Source organism: Pseudorca crassidens, chromosome X, assembly GCF_039906515.1.
Source record: "Pseudorca crassidens isolate mPseCra1 chromosome X, mPseCra1.hap1, whole genome shotgun sequence".
Lineage (NCBI taxonomy): Eukaryota > Metazoa > Chordata > Mammalia > Artiodactyla > Delphinidae > Pseudorca > Pseudorca crassidens.
Window position 1 is genome coordinate 20,586,514 of NC_090317.1, and position 22,777 is coordinate 20,609,290.

Consider the following 22,777-nt stretch of genomic DNA (forward strand, 5'->3'; position numbering starts at 1 on the left):
TCAGAGATAGAGACTATAATCCAAGTCTTTAATGTTCTCCTTGCTAGTAGTGGGGAGAGAGTTTGGGGTTATGTGGTCCCTGGAAACTGCTGTGACTGCATCTGAAGTACCTAACTTGAAAAGCTACTTACAGTGGCTTACTCACTGGGCTGTTCTTATTCTCTCCTCTCTCTCCCTCTTGTGCACTTAGGTTACCGCATTCGCCTGGGCTCTAGCACTGACAAAAAGGACACAGGTAGGCTTCATGTTGATTTTGCACAGGCTCGAGATGACCTGTATGAGTGGGAATGCAAACAGCGTATGCTTGCAAGAGAGGAACGCCACCGTAGAAGGATGGAAGAAGAAAGGTTGCGCCCACCATCCCCACCTCCAGTGGTCCACTATTCAGATCATGAATGCAGCATTGTTGCTGAAAAACTAAAAGGTATACAAAACACTCGAGCTTTGTGATTAAAAGAACTCTTTTCTTTGGAGAAATGTAATAAATATATTTGTATTGTTGACAGTTATCCTTGAATTTCCCACTAGGGATTCTAAGCATTTCTTGTGTTGAAGCCTTGCAGTTAGAAAGGTGTACCTAGTAATTCAAGAGCCAAAAATTTGTCCCTCCCACCTGTGTCTGTGATCCTTCACTGTCTCAAGTTACTTTTTCTCTCCATACATCAGGTGACTAGGAAGAAACAATTTTTTCCCACTTTTCCACATCAGAGAATTTTAGCTGTGATCCATGACTTGGGACCTGTAAGCACCTCCACCCCGTTTCATTGTGGATAGCAAGTTAGTTTTGAATTCTAAGTCAGAATAAATCAGAACAATAGAACTTGATGTGACCTCAGAAAACTCTGATAAAATTCCATTTTATAGATGAGAAAATGGAGGGCCAGAGTAGTTACAGTATACATTCTTCTTAGATTACTCAAAGACGTAGCTACTACCAACTAAAAGAGGACTCCTTTAATCACACATTTATTTCACACAGTAACTACAGAGACTTCCAGACATTGCTAAATCAGACTGCTTTCCCTTTAGTTTTGATTCCTGTTCCCCTTGCTTAACTCTCAGAGCCATTTTGCTAATTTAACTTTAATTGCCTTGCCTGGTCTCCTGTGTTAGTAGCTCAAATCCAGTTTTTTCATTCTATGAGTATGGTTGATTTTACTGGATGAGTGCTGGTGTCCCATTGATCTTATTGGTGACACCAACCCAGCTCTAACAGTATGAATTTTCCTTGCTTCTTGTGCTCTAGGCTCAGCAAGATGCTGCTAATTCCCCCTTTGCAAATAGGTCTCATTCACCAAACTTGTTTGCACCTTATAGCCTAAGGGTTTCACACGTTAAAGAAATCCTTTGTTTGGATTGATCTGTCTTCCTGTAAGAGAAAAGCAGAAAACATAGAGTCCAGAGTAGAGACACAGAAATAATGGTACACTTTGAAAAGCTGGAAAGGCTGAAAGCATTGGTGAGATGTCAGGTCCAAGACTTAACTGTTCACATAAGACCAAACAGCTCAGTTTGAATTTTTATAAAAAAATGAATTTGCTGGTTGTGTGGAACTCAAGCAAAAAGTAAGCATCAATGAATCAACTATACATCAGTAATTTTTTTAAAAACTGAGCATCAACATAAAGACTGTATGTAAGTAATGAAATGAAAACTGCTATAACGGTGAGGCTGACCTCTCATTACACATCTGCACTTAAAAAGGCAAGTGGTAAGAAGTTCACATTACAGTGAGAGATGGTTCCACTGGACATAAGGGTTCCTGGCTAGAGAGGGATGTGGAGTCCTACAGTGGGCCTTCAATGGGATGCTAATGGACTCTCCCTCTCAGGAGTCTTTAACAGCAGAATATGTAAGTGGCTATCTCAGAAAGCTGAACCAGAGGCTTTGGAAGCTGAACCAGAGACTACTATTTTAACATCAGAGAGTAACTCCTAACTAGCTGTAGAAATCTACATGGATGGTTCCTCAGGCAAGAGAAACAGGATGTGGCGAAATGTAGAAATAGAACGAATTACATCAAAATAGATTGTGACTGGGACTGAATGGAAGGCCTGGGGCTGGATTGGATGCAGGAGTGATGTTACAAAAAGTCAAAGATGTAAGTGTTTATACCTAAAGAATTGCCATTTAACTCTTTCTTAAGCCTCCTTCCAAAGGTTTAATTCCATGGATCCAGGATAAAGTTACTGTCAAATGCAAGTTAAGCTCAAGGCTCAAGTTTACTTGTGCTTATTAAAAATGAGATTGTAGAATTCTGAAGTTCTCTCACTGCTAATTTATATATTACACACATGCACGCACACACACACACACACACACACACACAGAGGTTAAGAAATTTGCAAAATGTGAAAACTATGTCAGTAAAGAAAACTTGAAGAAGAAATACTCTTGTTCTGAAAATTCTTCGTAGACTACAACCAATCTGCCTACTTTTGGAATCTTTCATTCTTTCAGTCTCTCTGCTCACCTGCTGCCTGTGTGTGCACACGTGTGCATGCATGGTTCCTCACCCTCTGCAATTAATTCATTTCACAACCTTTGCCAAAAAGCCATGGTGGCCTCCTTACCAGCATGTTTGGAAAATAGATGGAGATTTGGTTACTTTTGATGACTCTAAAAATAAATTCTCTTTTTTCAGATGATTCCAAATTCTCAGAAGCTGTGCAGACCTTGCTTACCTGGATTGAGCGAGGAGAGGTGAACCGTCGCAGCGCCAACAACTTCTATTCCATGATCCAGTCGGCCAACAGCCACGTCCGCCGCCTAGTGAATGAGAAAGCTGCCCATGAGAAAGACATGGAAGAAGCAAAGGAGAAGTTTAAGCAGGCCCTTTCTGGAATTCTCATTCAATGTGAGTGGAAGTCATAGTTCTGCCAGAAGGGTGAGAGGGCACTTCACTTAGTCATCACTGTCTCTACACAGGAGCCAGGGCTCCAGAGCCATCCTGTGTCAAGAAGGAATGCCCTCTTCTGCCTTGTGCTCTCCTTATATTGCCAAATGCCTGAGCTCTGGTTTCATGGGAATCATGTGCGCACCTCCTATGTTCATTTTCTGTGGTATATCTACTTCAGCTCCTTAGAAACACTGATGCTTAGACCACAATCCTGTGATTTTACTTTCGCTTGTTCTGAAAGTAAGTTACAAGCAGCCTCAGGCTCCAGTGGAAACTTCGGTATTTCACTGCTGAAGTTAGAATGTAGCATCAGGATTTGTAAGCTTCTTTGCTTCAGATTTGCATCATTATGCTTTTCAGGTATTCCATTTCAGGGATAAATGTAATTATATTTCCCAAGGTAATTGAATAAAAGCCAAATTTGCTACTTCTACCTTTTGTTTTTAGTTTCCTTTCTTCAACATTTCCTTTACTGGATGTCAGTAGACACTGAGAGGGAATGGGAAGCCACTGAAATAGCCATTTACAAAAATTAGTACCACTCCAAACCTATCCAAGGTCTCTTAAATGAGCAGAAAAATTCTCAAATAATGTTTTTAGTTCACCGTATTATAAAATTATGAACTCTTATCTTTTGAGTAAGAAACTGTATTCACATTAGGAACAAAGGTACAGTTTTATGACTTTGCTTTTAAACAGTTATGGCCCACTCTTCTCATACTTGACTGATACATAAATGGGATTAAGGAGGAGTTGTTTCATTTTCTATTTCTATTTTGAAAGTATCTATGGGCATGGAATCCAGGAAGAGAAAGTGTATGTTTTTAGGGCTTCAGAATAAATAGAAAAAGAGAGCAGCAAGCATCATGGGAATATAAATCCTTAAATCATTAGTAGACAGGGTACAAACAGGGCTGTAAAGAAAGAAATAACACCTCTGAATCTTCTTACTGTGAACACCTAGCCAGGCAGAGGATCTTGTCCTTTTTTTCTTTCCCCAGAAAAAAGTCATGACTAAGTTTTCTTTCTCTTGAACTGATTGCGATAAAGCCCCCGAATATTTGTACACATTTCCTTATTTGACATTTTAAGCGACCCTGAAAAAATACTCCCTAGGACTGTGCTTACACACTATTCTTCCATAAAACTTGTGTTTCTCCAGTCAACAAGCCTATCTAGGTAGACTTAAAATAGATCCCATCCATTGCACGTTCTGATTTTTTGCTTCTGGTTAAACATACCTCAGAATAATAAAAAGATGGATTCCATTGAAATGAAGCATCCAGGCTCATTCTGAAAGGCTAGTTTAAGAAGCCAGTGGTCAAAAGGAGCTGGTACAGTTCACCACTTGCTGTCCTGTTGTGCAGGGTCAATAGTGCTAAATCACATTCACCATGACTCTTGCCTCTCCTGCCTGAATGAATACAGACTGCCTGTATTAAAAAAACTTTAGTCACCATTTCACCCTAAACCTTCTAGAATTCATTTTTTCTTTCTGTATATTGATATCTTTGCCTTTGCGTCCCCTTTAAACTCATGGTACACCAATAAACATAGCCTTTTTTTTTTTAGCACAGCTCTAGTCCAGTAGTGTCATAGGAGACACACTAAGCCTAATGCTTCTCTTATTTCTTTTCTCCTCTCTTTTGCCATCCCTGGATGATGCTGATTCAACTGTTGATCTGATGCTACAGTTGAGCAGATAGTAGCTGTGTACCATTCTGCCTCCAAACAAAAGGCTTGGGACCACTTCACAAAAGCCCAGCGTAAAAACATCAGCGTTTGGTGTAAACAAGCTGAGGTTAGTAACTTTTTACTCTGGTAGCCCCTCAGGGGGACAGTTTCTTTCTTTAACAAGTTATTGATTTGGAGTTTAACTAGAATTAAATAGTGCCAAGCTCCCATGGCCACAACAAGGCCCTAATGAAACACTGAGACATGTTCTATAGCTTGTCATTGTGTCCAGACCACCTGCTGCCAAAAGGGTAATAAATGTGCACATGTTGTCTTGAATGCATTCTGCTGGGTGGAAACCTTAGTAGTGAAAATGTAGCTGCGATCATTAATAAGTTTACTTCCCTAAGCTAGCTAGTCTTGGGTACAACAATAATTACGGACCTGTGCATCTAGTGTTAGTAATATTAGGGCTGTCTTACATTTATTAGAGCATCTTGACAGTTGAGGCTGAAAGCTGCCTGGTGTTACATTGGAGCACTGAAGTTTCTGAGCTTCCTTTATCAGACCCACTCAGCCACCTTTATAGGTGGCAGCTTTAAAGGTAACAGAGGACTCTGATTTCAAATTAAGGTTGACACACACCTCTCTGCTTGTGCTCAAGTGACATTTTTAGCATAACACTAGAACATATCTGATGTGATTAAGTTGAGATTCTAAATCTGAGATTAAAAACCGAGATGGGAGGTTTGTTTACACCAGTGTGCCTTTGGAATGGTGTTACATAGTCCTCAAGATTTTCTGTTCCTATGTGTAGCTTCCTTACCCAGCCAGCCCTGACACTTTCCATCTATGTATGCAGCAACTCTTTCAACTTCGTTTCTGAGTCCTCTTTGCCAGTCTAGTAGCAGTCCCATTATATCTATCAATGCAGGTTGTCATATTCCTTAATAGTTAAATAGCACTTGTATGGAACTTACATATTATAAGGCACTTTCACATTGGTTAGCTCACCTACGCGAGCCCCTCAATAGATGTGGTGTAGTGGAAAGAACCTTGGACTTGGAGTTGACATGAATCCAAATCTCAGCTCTGACAACGTTATAGCTGCGTGACTTTGAGCAAGTTAGTCAGCCTTTCTCAGTCCTTATTTCTTCACCTGGATTAAATGAGATAAGAGATATGTAGACAGTATGAAAATATAAATGCTATATAAATGAGAAATAGTATTATTTCAATTTATCATTAACAACTCCATAAGGAATAATAAGTAAGTAGAGTGTCCGTTTTTTACATGTGAGGAAACTGAGACATAGAAATATTAAGCGATGTGGGCTTCCCTGGTGGCACAGTGGTTGAGAATCTGCCTGCCAATGCAGGGGACACGGGTTCGAGCCCTGGTCTGGGAGGATCCCACATGCTGCGGAGCGGCTGGGCCTGTGTGCCACAACTGCTGAGGCCCATGGGCCTAGAGCCCGTGCTCCACAATGGGAGAGGCCACCGTAGTGAGAAGCCTGCGCACTGCAACAAAGAGCCCCCACTCTCTGCAACTAGAGAAAGCCCATGTGCAGCAACGAAGACTCAACGCAGCCAAAAATAAAATAAAATTTAAAAAAAGAAATGTTAAGCGATGTACACACAATTATACAGCTAGTAAGTGGTCAATTCAGGCCTAGAAATTCTTCTTCTTCACTCTGTGCTCTGGTATAAACTGCCTTGTGGTCTTGAGTCAGTCATTTAATCTTTGTGAACCTCAGTTACCTAATCTATAAAATGAAGATAATAATCCATTCCTCTGTCTTTCATGAGAATACATGACATAGTTTGTGTGGCAACAATTTGAGAACCGTGAAGAGAGATTAGAGGAAGATAAGCCCACCTCTGCTCATAAACCAACAGTTTCTGAGCCATCAGTTCTGACTCGGCAAAGGGATCTATGAGTCACTAGGGAGAAATCCTTGAAGACATCAGCCCAGTGGAGGGTAGGGTCATAGAAAGCCAGTAAAGTTTTTAATTGTTAAAAAAATAATAATTAGGATCAGAAAAGGAACCGATTATCTTAGTGTAGCACAAAATGATTTTAGAATGCTAGGGCTACCTCATGTTGTTGAGCCCAACGAACAAAATTCAACATTTCAATTCAGACGTTTACTGAACAGATTCTCTGTCTCAGGTATCATGACAGGCAATGCAGGATGAGATGATCTTTGCCCTCAGGGAGCTAAAAAGGTAACAAAAGTGATCAAGGGGAGGGTTGGAGTTTAGCACTTAAATTTATTTATTTGTTTTTAAAATTTTTATTGGGGAATAGTTGATTTACAATGTTGTGATAGTTTCAGGTGTACAGCAATGTGAATCTGCTATACATATACATATATCCACTCTTTTTTTTTTTAGATTCTTTTCCCATATAGGCCATTGCAGAGTACTGAGTAGAGTTCCCTGTGCTATACAGTAGGTCCTTATTAGTTACCTATTTTACATATAGTAGTGTGTATGTGTCAATCCCAATCTTCCAGTTTATCCCTCCCCCTCCTTTAACCCCCTGGTAACCATAAGTTTATTTTCTACATCTGTAACTCTATTTCTGTTTTGTAGATAAATTCATTTTTTTAGATTCCACATATAAGCAATATCATATGATATTTGTCTTTCTCTGTCTGACTTACTTCACTCAGTACGACAATCTCTATGTCCATCCATGTTGCTGCAAATGAGATTATTTCATTCTTTTTTATGGCTGAGTAATATTCCGTTGTATATATGTACCACATCTTTATCCACTCCTCTGTTGGTGGACATTTAGGTTGCTTCCATGTCTTAGCTATTGTAAACAGTGCTGTAATGAACATTGGGGTGCATGTATCATTTTGGATTATGGTTTTCTCCAGATATATGCCCAAGAGTGGGATTGCTGGATCATATGGTAGCTCTATTTTTAGTTTTTTAAGGAACCTCCATACTGTTCTCCACAGTGCCTGTACCAGTTTACATTCTCACCAACAGCGTAAGAGGGTTCCTTTTTCTCCACACCGTCTCCAGCATTTACTGTTTGTAGATTTTTTGATGATGGCCATTCTGACTGGTGTGAGGTGATACCTCATTGTAGTTTTGATTTGCATTTCTCTAAAAATTAGTGATATTGAGCATCTTTTCACATAGCACCTAAATTTAAAATATCCAAAATCCTTAATTTAGTTTGAATAATTCAGAAAAATAAAAGTTGAGAGAAAAATGCTCAATATGTCTTCCAATTGTAGCAAAGCAGTATTAGTCTCTACCTTCCCTTCAACGCACACATGTATCCATTTTAGGGGGTGGAAGAGGCTGTTTGAAGTGCCCCACCCATTACAGAAAGCCCTGCTGATACAGTATTTCCTTTTTCATGGGAGGAGTGGAGCCTCTGGTTGGAGAACTGACTTGTCTAGGCCACAACCCTTTTGTAAACAAATTTGCAATAAAATAGTCTCCATTAATTTTATTCATCAAGGCCCTCTGTAGTTATAGCAAGCCTACCTATCTGGTGGGTATATGCTTGAGTTTAATTACTTCCTCAGTAAAGACAGCTATGCCAGTAAGCTGGACATTTCTCTAGGGCTGTGGAGAGCTGAGAGCTGTACACCCTATCACCTAATATTGTAGCAGAGCTTCCTTGGCACACTGATGAGGATAAAGCACACGGCCGGCATGACTTACTACATGTTTTGTGATATGCCTTGTAGACTTTGTAGGAACCCAGAAAAATGCTTCCTGCCTGTTGGATTGGACTAAATTAAGGTCTACCCTGAATACCTCAATCTTTATAAGTAAAACTACTGACAGTGGAACATAGCTCATGACCTTTCTCTGCCATTGCATTCCCTAAACCTAAAAGATTTCTTCTATTCTATATTGGCACCTCTTTAAATCATGGCTTTAAATTTTTTTTAACCTCTGAGTACTTTCACTTGATGACAAGCAACTCTGAGGACTAAAAGGAGGTATCCTGTAGAAAGTGACAAAACTGTCCTCTTAAATTGGGACTGCCTCTTAGCACCCCACTGAGAATCAGAGCATCTCAGTGACCTAATCAACTAAACTGACTTTTTCTTGACCTAGGCATAAAAGCTACAATTCCTAAGTTAGGGGTTTCATCAAGGTAGAAGGGTCTGACATTGAACCTTTTCTACCAGTTGCCTCAGGGAATAAGCCAGCTGGTGACTTCCTCGCATCACAAAGTACCTGTTATTTGTCTCATTGTCATCCTGCTTCCAGCAGCAGACACTGTCTCACTCTGGTGAGAGAGAAGTTATAAAGTAAGAAGAAAAGGTCCCCACTTTCAGGGAGCTAAGGCACTCACCCTGGTAGCATCTGCCAAGCAGACTAGTTTGATAATGAGTCTTTTTCATTGGTTTACTTTCCTGATTTACATGTGTGTGAGGCTCCTGCTGATACAATTTGAAAGGGTAATAAAAATAAGAGAAGGCTGAAGTCCCTCCCCTTACTAAAAGTTAGCATCTACAGTGACTTTACTGACAGTGCTGTGTTGTGGGAACTCTTTTTCTATAGAATCATTCAAAACCTGTGTGTTTCTCTTACCGAGATCCTGGCCTAGATTACAAGTTAAACTTTGGATGGCATATAAGAAGCTAGAGCCATAGCAGTAGGCACCAAGAAACTCCCTTGCATTCTCCCTAATGTGAGATTTTTATACCATTGGACCAGAAGAAAGGGTACATGGTGATTACGTACTAGCATTCTCGTGAAATGAAATACTGTGATTGCTAAAATAACTTTCTAGATTTCCAGGCCTATCATTCCGAACCCCAAAGAACTGGTTGCAGATAGATGTTCAAGTTATCTGCATACCCTTGTTTTAGGACCCATTTGCACTAACACTAGCTATTGGCTTTCAGCCATCAAACCCCATGCTAACAAAATTTGGATCAACCTAATTTGTATTTCCATTATGTAGCATACAATAGACATTGATTAAGAGCCTGTGTTTGTGCTTTGCTTCATTGGCTTGAATGATATCTCAGAATCAAATTTCTGTGTAAGTGTAGGAGCTATCTTCCTATCCTCTGCTCCTTTCCATTCCTTCATCTGGCCCATTCCCCACCGAGTATCCTGTTAATTTTCAAAGTATGGGGAAGTACAATTTTGTTACACAATTCATAAGGAACTTTGCTTTTATTATAGTCATGTTTCTATCATAAAACATGAGTAAGATGAATTTAAGTCCACATAAATTTTTTGGAAACTATATAGTTAGATAATTAACGTTCAATAATTTATGATTTGCCTACTTTATGATAAATCAAAAATGTCAGCTGGTACAAAAATGATTCTTTTCAGCATTTTCCTCTGTCTAGAGTTTCAGTTTTATTCTATGTTAAAAGTGCTTTGTCCTCCATTTTGGAGCAATATGTGAATTTCTAAGCTTCGCAAAAAGTTACCACTAGAATAGACTTAAAGGCATTATAATGCATTTTGAGAAGTCACTAACAGTTCACTGTTTAGATTAAATATCACAGGTCTACTGTGGGCAATAGTGTGGTATAAAAACTTTAGGAAGGCTATCTTACCTTTTTTTATGTACTCTATCAGTGATGTGACCCAGTCAATTTCAGGTAGAGAATTACAAATGAAAATTTCTGGAAAATGTTTTTCCATGTCATTGCCACTCTTTTGGCTTCAGCACTGGATCCAACTATCAGGATGGGAAAAGGGGCAGATCTGGGAGGCAGCTATTTCTCTTGCTGCCTGCACTTCAGTGGCTCAAAGTCCTCCTGTTGCCTGCTCCTGTGTCCAAGCTAGGTAGAATGCCTTCCTTAGGTAAATGCCACCTTTTAGTCCTTCGCTCTGAAGGTATTTGTTAGGATTTGATTCCAAAAGTAGAGCTTTTTTGATCCACCAGAGAATATAGAAAATAGGCATCTTAGATATCAAGTGCTTTACTTTTCAAAGAATTAAAATCTCACTTGCTTTACTTAGAGGTAGTGTCATTTACTGAACGCTCACCTTAAGTTTATTGCAGTATAGTATCCTATAGCCTCTATTGTTCTCTCTGCCTTATCTCCATTCATGTGACTTAGTATCGATATTTACAGAAAAAGTAATGGTACGGACCTTAGTTTCTCTGTAGCTAAGAAGGATTGTCTAGTTAGAGGGCTCTAGGCTCTGCCACTTTGCCTGCCTGCTGAATACTTAGAGCAAGCTTCTCCCTAGTTTTTCTTACCCTCATTTCATTATCAGCTAAAAGAACTGGTAACTCTTGTTTCTGAAGTATTTTGAGGCATTGAGGTAAAATTTGCCCATAGGTCCGTTATTTTTCTAGGGATTTTTTGAAGGTGTGAAAGATCTCTAGATAAGCTGTATTACTTAGTTATTGAACATTTTATACTTCTAAGAAGAGATTATGCTTTCTTGCCCAGCTGGAAGCAGAAAAGATGCTTTGCGGATGCTGAGCAGCTACAGAGCGTGTCTTAGCTATCAGTTAGATCTTCCGGCCCTGGGACATTTCCCTAGAAGGAACACAATTTACTCTTCTGAGAAACACAATTTAAACTTTCCCAGAGTTAGACAACATGTTTGTGAATTGAGAGTTGGTCTCTGCATATACCCTCTGACAGTCTACATTTTTGTTAGGCAGCTAGGAGAGCCACAACTTTTCCTGATGAAGTAAGTTGTACAATATTTGAATTTGCCAGTGTCAAACCTCATTATGATCACCTTTCCAGTAACAGCTCTTTGATAACTGAAATCCAGACTCCTGAGAAAGGATGAATTCTTAGAAATGGCAATTCCGTTATTGTTCTCTGTGCAATAAGACATAGCAAATGTCTTTCTTGACACAGTCCTTTAAAGTTCATTTTTCTCAAACAAGTCATTATTTTCTTCTATTTTAAGTAATGCCTCTGCAGCACATTGAGGGATCCTTTGATAGTATTTCTATTTTCTATTTCTTCTATTTATCCTTTACTTCTTAACTCTCAGTGATAACACTGAATAGCTCACTTTTTAATAGGTACTTTTATTTATATTTAGTGTAAACTTAACTTGATATAGAAATCATTATTTTTCCTGATAAAAGGAATAAAAAAGGAGAATATTAGTTGAGATAGTGATTAACTGTAGCATTAATTAAGAAATCCATTTAAAATACTTATAATCTCCCTAAATGGAGGCAATTTTCACCAGACGGCTTTGCACATTTTCTGTATTATGGCCCAAGTGCAGCTAACCTAGGCAAGGAATTCTCAGCTCACTGCTGAGGAGCCTCTGACAGGCATTAAGTGGCCTTTAAATGATTGCAAGCTGTTCCAAAATGGAGTTCTCATGCTTGATTTTTTTTGAAAAAGTGACTTTTCCAGTGTGATCTCAATCATTTCCGATGTTCTTTATGCCTTTCTGCAGATCTGTGTTTACATCTGGTAGCACTTCCCTTCAGCCTGAAGAACTTTCTTCAGTTTTTCTTATAGTGCAAGTCTTTGGGTGACAAATACTCGCATTTACATTTGTCTGAAAATATATTTATCTCATCTCCATTCTTGAAAGAATTTTTCTCTGAATATAGAATTCTGAATAAATAGATAATTTTTATTTCTTCTTGCACTTTAAAGAATTGTTTCCCTAACTTCTGGTCTTTATTGTTTCTGAAAGAAATAAAAGCATTCAAATTGTTTTTCCCCTGTTTACAATATGTTGGTTTTTTCTGGCTGCTTTTAAAAGTTTCTCTTTTTTCCTTTATTGATATATAATTGACATACAGCACTGTATAAGTTTAAGGTGTACAGCATAATGACTTGACTTACATGTATTGTGAAATGATTGTCACAATAAATTTAGTTAACTAAAGAGTTAGAGTTTCTATGTTTCATTTTCAGCAGCTTGACTATGGTGTTCCTAGACATACTGTTTTTCCACACATATTCTGCTTGGGGTTCACTGAGTTTTTTGAATATATAGATTAATATATTTCATCAAATTTAAGAAATCCTCAACTATTTTTTCTTCAAATATTTTGAATCATTTAATCTCTCCTCTCTTTCTGTGATTCCAGTTAGTTTCTCTGTTCTTCAGATTTGATAAATTTGTATTGTTCTCTCTTTAAGCTTTCTCTGTATACTGTCATCTCTATTCTACTGTTAAGCTCATCCAAAGTTTCTATTTCTCTTCTAAGATTTCCTATCTTTTCATTCATTATTAACATATTTCCTTTACATCATTGAGATAGTTATGATTAGCTGCTTTAACTCCTTGTTCTGCTAATTTCCATATCTAGTTCATTTCAAGCTTGGTTTCTGTTGATTGTCTTTTCTCTTGAAAATGGGTCATCTCAACCTAGTTCTTGTAGGTATGTCAATTAACTGGGGGCTTTACCTGCTTGTTGTGAATATTTTGCTTTTAAGTCTTTGGATTCTGTTATATTCTTTCAAAGAATGTTGATTTTGTTTTCTTTTGTTTTAATGGTCAATTTACTTCATTGAATTTAAGCTAGAAATTGTCTCTCTTAGATGGCAACTCAAATCTCAGTTCAGTTTTTTAGCCTAGCTGGGTTGTTTGGAATCTGCCATGTGCTTTCATGGTTCAAGGGTCATGCAGAAATTTGTACAGTTCTTATACACAGAATTTGGATCCCTCTCTCTTTGGCTATCTACTTTCTGGGATCCCCTCCTCACTTTCCATTGGCTTCCAGTGGTTGCCCTGAACTCTCTCCTTTATTTCTTTAGGATATGAAGACATTGGATTTTCTATCTAAAATTTAGCCACCATATGAGGTGCTAGCTGTTGTCTGCTCTCAGACTAAAAGTCTCTTTAAAACTGGAAGACCCACACCCTTCTTCCAAGTGTCGGCTCCTCTTCAGAATATGCCTGTTTTTGTTCATTCTCCAATGGCATCAAGTAGTTAGGGATTTGGTTTGGTTTGGTTTTTGTTCACAGAATATAGATATTATCCACGGAAGGGTTGATCTGGTAGGAGTTCAGTCCTGACAGCTCATTTTTACTCTAACTACTAAACCTGCAAATGTTTGATTAAGAGTTCTGTTGAGTAAGACTGTAAAGGGAGAGAGAAGAGGTTAGAAAGCAGCAAAATCAAAGGATTTGACATGGGAAGGTGAACATGGCAGAACCTTAAGGGAAAGTCCAGAAATCCATGTAAGAGGTGGAAGGTATTTCATGGTCAATGGTACTCTCTAAAATGGGAGGGATACAAGAATCATCGGCTGCTAGAGCTCTGGGTATGGAAAGAAAGCCTATGCAGGACAGAGTGTACAAAGTTTGCTTTGTGTATTGAGACTGTCCTCAGCCTCAACACGCCCCTTTGCCTTTGCCTTTGCCTTTGCCTTTGCCTTTGCCTTTGCCTTAAGACTACTCTGAAGTTCTGTTATACGTTTAAAAAGACCCTGCTTTACCTAGTCCTTAATTCTGTTTATTTCCTCAACATTTTCAAGGCTTTCCCACCTAAAAAGCATACCTTTTAACCTTAGGAAATTCGCAACATACATAATGATGAATTAATGGGAATCAGGCGAGAAGAAGAAATGGAGATGTCTGATGATGAAATAGAAGAAACAACAGAAACAAAAGAAACTGAGGAATCAGGTAAAGATTATTCTGCTTTGCTTTATTTAACTAACACCTACTGGAAGGGATGATATTTTAAAACCATTAACAACCAATAAGGTATGGGCACAAACCCATCAGACTGGAAGCAGCTAGAGACAATTGGTAAGGCCGTATAAGTACACACTGGCTGAATGTCAACCCTGTGGCTACAGGACTTACTGTGGTCTTAGTTTACTGCCATCTTTCATCATAGTACCTAACTAAAAGTGGGCTTTCTCTTCCTAGGAGCATTGGACATTTAGGTGGTATTGTTCTATATTTGGCTTGGACTTATTAATAAGACGTTCTACAGTAGAAACTATAAGACAGTTTATGTATAAATAGGTAACTAGCCAAACTTTTAGGAAAAAAGTTAGATCCCTACATCACTTATACTTTACACCAAAATTAATAGCAGATGGATTGAAGATTCAAATGACAAAATACATATATAGCAAAAGAAATGTTGGAAAATGTAGGAGATGGTTATATAATTTTGGATGAAGATCTCCAAAGATAGAAATCTTAAAGGATATTTTTGATATATGTATCTGCATAAAAATTAAATATTTCTCTTTAACAATCACAAAGTTAAAAGAGAACCGAGGGCTTCCCTGGTGGCTCAGTGGTTAAGAATCCGCCTGCCAATGCAGGGGACACAGGTTTGAGCCCTGGCCTGGGACGATCCCACATGCCCCGGAGCAACTAAGCCCATGAGCCACAACTACTGAGCCCACGTGCCACAACTACTGAAGCCTGCATGCCTAGAGCCCATGCTCTGCAACAAGAGAAGCCACAACGAGAGGTCCGCGCACCACAAAGAAGAGTAGCCCCTACTCGCCGCAACTGGAGAAAGCCCATGCACAGCAACAAAGACCCAACACAGCCAAAAATAAAAACAAATAAATAAATAAATTTATTTTAAAAAAAAAGAGAGAATCTACAAACTAAGTGGAAATATCTACAGTATATGAGTCTACCTATCTGCTGCCTTCCATTGTGGTTACCTGGAGGTTTATTAGGAACCAAATAGGGGTCTACAAACAGTTGTCTGGATAAGGCCTTTTGCTTTTACCTGGTATAGTCAGGACCTCACTGTGAGACGATAGCCATGGTATGGGTCCCCAGTGGAACTCAAATGGCAAACCTGTTGAACAATATAAGACACCACCCTTCAATTTCATAACAAATCATCTTGGAGGGGGGTTACCATGGGCGAGATTAAAACATCAGCTAAAAGATGAGTGTTTTCAGGTAAACCATTCTATACAATCTTAGCAGTCAGTAAAGCACAGTGGACAAGACACTGGACCTAAAGTTAGAACACCTGAGTTCTAGTCCAAGCTCTGCCTTTCTTGACATAGAAAGGACTTCTTCCTCAGTGAGCCTCAGCTTCCACACTTATAAGAAATACATTATAAAAACTATCTAACAAAGATTTTATAATGGTTAAGTGAATTCATTCACTCCTTTAATAACTATTACATTCCCAGCCCTGTGCTAGACATTGGAGATATGGTAGTATACTGCCCCCACTGTGTGTGTGTGTCTGTGTGTCTGTGTGTCTATGTCTCTGTGAGTGTCTGTGTGTCTGTGTGAGACAGATAGAAAACAGATTGATTATAATGCAAATCAGAATTTATTGGTTCCTGTACTTGCGTATTGAAGTGAGCAGCTCTAGCCACTTGAGTGATCCCAGAATCTTCACTCCATGAACAAAAACTCTTAAGGAAAGAAAATCACCAAGTCAGAATTTTTTAAAAGCATTCATTAGCTGTTACATCTGAATTTCCTCTATTTTTGCCATATGTTACATCCCTAAACATATAAACCTCCGTATATATTAAATAAACCCTTTGTAATCAGTGAATAGTTAATATTTTCAGAACAGCAAACTAATAACTGCAGATACATACTATAAACTTATAGCCAAGATAAACAAAAAATTTAATAATAATTGAGCTATTCAAATTATTTAAGTGTTTAGCCAGGATATTTTATAGCTGATTAATCTTTGATTTGTAGGATTGTCTCCACCTCAGTATCTGCAGTATTGTATACAGTATAAATCCACTGTTACCCTGAAATGAATGCGACCGTAAGTTTGAGCATCCACTTGATAAGTTGCTGAGTTTGAGGAATTATTGGGGGAGGAGAGGGGTATATGGGAGATTCAGATTGAATGTACTTACTAGGGTTATATAATTGCATTTTGCTTTTGTATCTCTTTTGAGTTAAAAGCTGTATTGGCTACTGCACAGAATCTTATTTCTTTAGAGACTGGAAACTCCCTGACAGATCATCTTATAGCTATTTTCTTTCCTGTTCCACATGTCAGGATGCTGCTTTGTCAAATAAAGCTATGTACAATGGACTTAATGGAGCTTACCAAATAGCTTTTCTCCCAGAAGGTTTCAATTCATTTTAATTCAAGGACTTCTGTGCATTTTTCTTCCCCTTGATCGTATCTAATTTTGTTATTGCATGTCTGTAGTACTCAACTGCAGAAATCCTGCTCAGTGTGAGCCGGTGAGCAGGTCCTCAGTTTTTATCTAAATCAGCTACATGTTTTAGTTATCGCTTGGTTCCAATGAAAAGCTTAAGCAACTAGAACTCAAAAGTTTTTTTTTTCTCTCTCTCCATGCTACCAAACTTGAATTTCAGGAGCCTATAGCATGTTTTTGGTTAAATATACTTCCCAGTCTGAGTCAAAGCTAGCAGTCTGTTACCTTTCCTTGAAGTGCCACAAAATTTCTGTTCTGTGAGATTCTCTATGGTAGCTAAGCCCATATTTGTGATTCAGAACTGGAAATACTCTTGCCATGGAAGAAAAGACCGCTGTGCTCAAAGCAATGTGTTGAAGAGGGAGAATCACATCAAAGCAAATCATGATAGTGTGAAACTACTTCATTCTATTGTTAACCATGATGGAAAGTACATGTACCCAGTAAACATAAGGATAGCTGTTCCCTTTCAGCATCTGTCTTCTGCCTTCTTCACTTAAATTGGTGGTTTTCAGATTTGGTATATATATATATATAAGAATCATTGGGTTACCTTTTAAAATTCAGATTTCTGTGCTATAGAGTCTGCTTCAATAGGCCTGTAATAGGGTTTGGGAATCTAAATTTTATCAGCCATCCTAAATGAATTATATGATCGTGGTCCAGGGAGCACATTTGGAAAACATTGACTTAGTCTAATTCTCCACTGTTCTAGCCAAAGTTTTCTCTTCCACTGGTATCCAATCTCCTTCCTTCTCTCCTCCTACCTCCCAGTATTCCCACTTTAGGAGTTTGATCAGTTAGTTAACAAGCATTATATCCTATCAGCTGATAGAAATAAAGATGTAATATACGTAAACATACATAAAATGTAAGAAATACCACTTGGTGCTAACCTGGAAGGTACTGATTAGAATGCAGCCAGGGCAAGAGAGTGTGGGCCAGAGTAGTCGCAGTCAGTGAAAATTGATCAAGGCCTTGAAAGATGAACAGGTTTGGATGAAAGGCAAGAAAGTAAGAAAGCATCTTGATGCAGAGAGGGAGAAGGAGCACGGCTCAAAGAGGGAAATAAGAATGATGTGATTAGGGGTATAAAAGATTGAGTGGGCAAGATGAGCCTAGACCATAGGGGACATGAATGCCAAGCTTAGACTTAGCATAGTAGGCAATATGTCACTATAAGCATGTCTTTCAACCATGGCACTTGTATGATAAAAGCAACATGAATTGTATATTTTAGGAGATAAGTTTGGATTGATAGAGACAAACCAGAGACTTTTATAGGAATTGAGATATAAAATGATGATGATTGGGACTAGTGAAGGCAACAGGAAATGAGAAAAATGATAGAAGAAAAAGAAGTAACAGAGAGTATGACATTAAAGATGCTAGGAGTCATTTGGGGGGAATAAACTAAAGTCTTTTGTGCTACATTGAATATAAATGATGAAGAATGGAAAGAATTCAGAATGAGCCTAGGTTTTCTAATCTGGGAGAATGGAAGGTTGGTGATTTTATTAGTTTGCTAGGGCTGCTACAACAAGAACCACAAACTGAGTTGCTTAAATAACAGAAATCTATCGTCTCACAGTTCTGGAGGCTAGAAATCTGAGATCAAGGCTCTAGCAGGGTTGGTTCCTTCTGAGGGCTCTGAGGGAGAATCTGTTCCAGACCGCTCTCCAGCTTCTGCTGGTTTTCTGGCCATCTTTGGCATTCCTTGGCTTGAAGATGCATCACCCCGATCTCTGTTTTCCTGTTCACGTGACATTTCCCCTGTGTGCATGTCTGTCTCTGTGTCCAAATTTCCCCTTTCCATAAGGACACCAGTCATAGAAATCTATAAGCCCACCCCAATTACCTCATTTTAACTTGATTACCTCTGTAAAGATCATATTTCCAAATAAGGTCACATTCTGAGGGCTGCAAAGTATCTTTTTTAGGAGGACAGATTCAACCCATAACAGTAGAACTGATAGAAATGGACTGATGGATGGGACTGATTTGCAGAATATAATGAAATCAGCTTCAGACAGTAGGTAGTTAGGAAATAGATGTAAGGGATTTGTATACAAATCAGGGTTGAAGAAAGTAGAAGGCATAGAAGATAGTAGTACAGAGGCGTTCATCTATACTCTGTTAGGAGTCAAAAAGGGAATAAACTACAAATATTTCCATAAATTTGGAGTATAAACAATAGAGATTAGTGGAATTTCATTTTTTACATAAGCCTGGAACACAGAAGGAACTCAATAAATGTTTGTTGAATGAATGAAAATTTTCTTATTAAACACTTTGAAGTAGATTTTATGATTTTGTGATCTTGAAAAATATGCAATAACCATAAATAATTAAATTTAACCTAGGTTTCCCTATGTGTCTTATTTTTTTCAATTAATAAACTTTAAGTTTTAGATCAGTTTTAGGTTCATTGCAAAATTGAGCAGGAAGTACAGAGTTCCCAAATACTGCCTGTGCCCATATACACACAGTCTCCCCCACCATCTACATCCCGCACCCTAGAGGTACATTTGTTACAGTAGCTGAATACATCATCGTCACCCAAAGTTCATAATTTGCATTAGAGTTCACTCTTGGTATCCATTCTATGGTTTTGGAGAAATATATAAAATGTATGTGTTCACCATTGTAGTATCATACAGAATAGTTTCAGGTAACTTAATATCCTTTGTGCTGAACCTATTCATCCTTCCCTCCCCCCAAATGCCTGGTTACCACTGATCTTTTATACTGACTCCATAGTTTTTCCCTTTCCAGACTGGCATATAGTTGGGATCATAAAGTATGCAGGCTTTTCAAATTGATTATTTTTACTTAGTAATATGCAGTTACTTTTCCTGCATGTCTTTTTGTGGCTTGATAGCTCGTTTCTTTTTAGTGCCATTTATTATTCCATTTTCTGGATGCATCACAGTATATCAGTGGTTAGATAACCACTAAAGAGCATTGTGGTTGCCTCCAAGTTTTGGCAATTATGAATAAAGCTGCTGTAAACATTCATGTGCAGGTTTGTGAACAAAGTTTTTAGCTCATTTGGGTAAATACCAAGGAGCATGATTGCTGGATCATATCCTAAAAGTATGTTTAGTTTTGTGAGAAACTGCCAAACTATCTCCCAAAGTGTCTGTACCATTTTGCATTCCCACCAGCAATGAAGGGGAGTTCTTGTTTGCACCACATCCTCACCAGTCCTTGATGCTGTCATTGTTTTGAATTTCGGCAATTCTGATATGTTTCTAGTGATATCACATTCTTGTTTTAATTTGCAATTCCCTAATGATATATGATGTTGAAATCTTTTCATACGCTTACTTGTCATTAGTATATCTTTGGTGAGGTGTCTGTTCAGGTCTTTAGTCCAAATAGGTTGTTCATTTTCTTATTGTTGAGTTTTAAGAGTTCATTGTATATTTTTGATAACAGTCCTTTATCAGATGTGTCCTTTGCAAATACTTTCTCTCAGTTTGTGGCTTGTCTTCTTGACATTGTCTTTCAAATAGAAGTTTCTATTTTAATTAAGTCCAGGTTATCAATTATTTCTTTCATGGGTCATACCTTTGGTGTTGTGTCTAAAAAGTCATCACCATACTCAAGGTCACCTACATTTTCTCTTATGTTATCTTCTAGGAGGTTTATAGTTTTGCATTTTTCATTTGGGTCTGTGATCCATTTTGAGTTAATCTTTGTGATGTCCCGTTGTTCCAGCACATTTGTTAAAGAGTCTATTTTTGCTCCATTGTATTGCCTTTGCTCCTTTGTCAAAGATCAGTTGACTCTATTTATGGGGGTCTATTTCTGAGCTATCTAATCTATTCCATTGATCTATTTGTCTATTCTTTCACCAACACCACACTGTCTTAGTTACTACAGCTTTCTGTTAAGTCTTGAAGTCAGGTAGCATCTGTCCTCCAACTTTATTCTTCTCTTTCAATATTGAGTTGGCCATTCTGGGTCTTTTCCCTCTCTTTATAAACTTTAGAATCAGTTTGTCAACATCCACAAAATAACGTGTTTGGATTTTTTTTAACATCTTTATTGGAGTATAATTGCTTTACAATGGTGTGTTAGTTTCTCCTTTATAACAAAGTGAATCAGCTATACGTGTACATATATCCCCATATCTCCTCCCTCTTGCATCTCCCTCTGACCCTCCCTATCTCACACCTCTAGGTGGTCACAGAGCACCGAACTGATCTCTCTGTGCTATGCGGCTGCTTCCCACTAGCTATCTATTTTACATTTGGTAGTGTATATATGTCCATGCCAACTCTCTCACTTCGTCCCAGTTTACCCTTCCCCCTCCCCGTGTCCTCAAGTCCATTCTCTATGTCTCTGTCTTTATTCCTGTCCTGCCCCTAGGTTCCTCAGAACCTTTTTTTTTTTTTTAGATTCCATATATATGTGTTAGCATACGGTATTTGTTTTTCTCTTTCTGACTTACTTCACTCTGTATGACAGTCTCTAGGTCCATCCACCTCACTACAAATAACCCAATTTCGTTTCTTTTTATGCCTGAGTAGTATTCCATTGTATATATGTGCCACATCTTCTTTATCCATTCGTCTGTTGATGCACACTTAGGTTGCTTCCATGTCCTGGCTATTGTAAATAGAGCTTCAATGAACATTGTGGTACATTACTATTTTTGAATTAGGGTTTTCTCAAAGTATATGCCCAGTAGTGGGATTGCTGGGTCATATGGTAGTTCTATTTTTAGGTTTTTAAGGAACCTCCATATTGTTCTCCATAGTGGCTGTATCAATTTACATTTCCACCAATAGTGCAAGAGGGTTCCCTTTTCTCCACACCCTCTAGGCATTTATTGTTTGTAGATTTTTTGATGATCGCCATTCTGACTGGTGTGAGGTGATACCTCATTGTAGTTTTGATTTGCATTTCTCTAATGATTAGTGATGTTGAGCATCCTTTCATGTGTTTGTTGGCAGTCTGTATATCTTCTTTGGAGGAATGTCTATTTAGGTCTTCTGCCCATTTTTGGATTGGGTTGTTTGGTTTTTTTGATATTGAGCTGCATGAGCTGCTTGTAAATTTTGGAGATTAATCCTTTGTCAGTTGCTTCATTTGCAAATATTTTCTCCCATTCTGAAGGTTGTGTTTTTATCTTGTTTATGGTTTCCTTTGCTGTGCAAAAGCTTTTAAGTTTCATTAGGTCCCATTTGTTTATGTTTGTTTTTATTTCCATTTCTTTAGGAGGTGGGTCAAAAAGGATCTTGCTGTGATTTATGTCATAGAGTGTTCTGCCTATGTTTTCCTCTAAGAGCTTTATCATGTCTGGCCTTACATGTAGGTCTTTAATCCATTTTGAGTTTATTTTTGTGTATGGTGTTAGGGAGTGTTCTAATTTCATTCTTTTACATGTAGCTGTCCACTTTTCCCAGCACCACTTACTGAAGAGGCTGTCTTTTCTCCATTGTATATTCTTGCCTCCTTTATCAGAAATAAGGTGACCATATGTGCATGGGCTTATCTCTGGGCTTTCTATCCTGTTCAATTGATCTATATTTATGTTTTTGTGCCAGTAGCATACTGTCTTGATTACTGTGTTGCTTGGATTTTGATTGGGATTGCACTGAATCCAGAAATTAGGTTGGAAATAACCTATATCTTGACAATATAAAGTCATCCTATCCATAAACACTAATCTCTCCATTTATTTAGTTCTTTGATTTCGTTCATCAGAGTTTTGTAGTTTTCCTCATATAGATCTCATATGTATTTTGTTACATCTATACCTAAGTATTTCATTTTTGTTGTGTTAATATAAATGGTAGTATGTTTTGAATTTCAAATTCCACTTATTCATTTTTGGTATATAGCAAAGCAACCAACTTTTGTATATTAACTTTTTTATATATCCTGCAACCTTGCTATAAGTGCTTATTAGTTCCAGGAGTTTTTCTATCAGTTCTTTCAGATTTTCTCCATAGATGACCATGTCCTCTGCAAACAAAGGCAATTTTATTTTTTCCTTCCCATTGTATGTTCATCTTATTTCCTTTTCTTGTCTGATTGCATTAACTAGGACTTCCAGTACAATGTTGAAAAAACAGTGGTAAGAGGGGACATCCTT

The 22,777-nt window shown here is 38.0% G+C and overlaps 1 protein-coding gene across 14 annotated transcripts in view; it reads left to right on the plus strand.

Moving 5' to 3' along the window:
* Positions 1–22,777, plus strand: part of ENOX2 (ecto-NOX disulfide-thiol exchanger 2) — a 299,052-nt gene that overhangs the window by 240,888 nt on the left and 35,387 nt on the right. For all 14 annotated transcript variants that reach the window (XM_067723237.1, XM_067723236.1, XM_067723238.1 and 11 more), the window contains 4 exons: positions 191–424; positions 2,645–2,857; positions 4,594–4,700; positions 14,047–14,161. In XM_067723237.1, the coding sequence (XP_067579338.1) occupies positions 191–424; positions 2,645–2,857; positions 4,594–4,700; positions 14,047–14,161 (669 nt within the window). The remainder of the gene's footprint in view (positions 1–190; positions 425–2,644; positions 2,858–4,593; positions 4,701–14,046; positions 14,162–22,777) is intronic.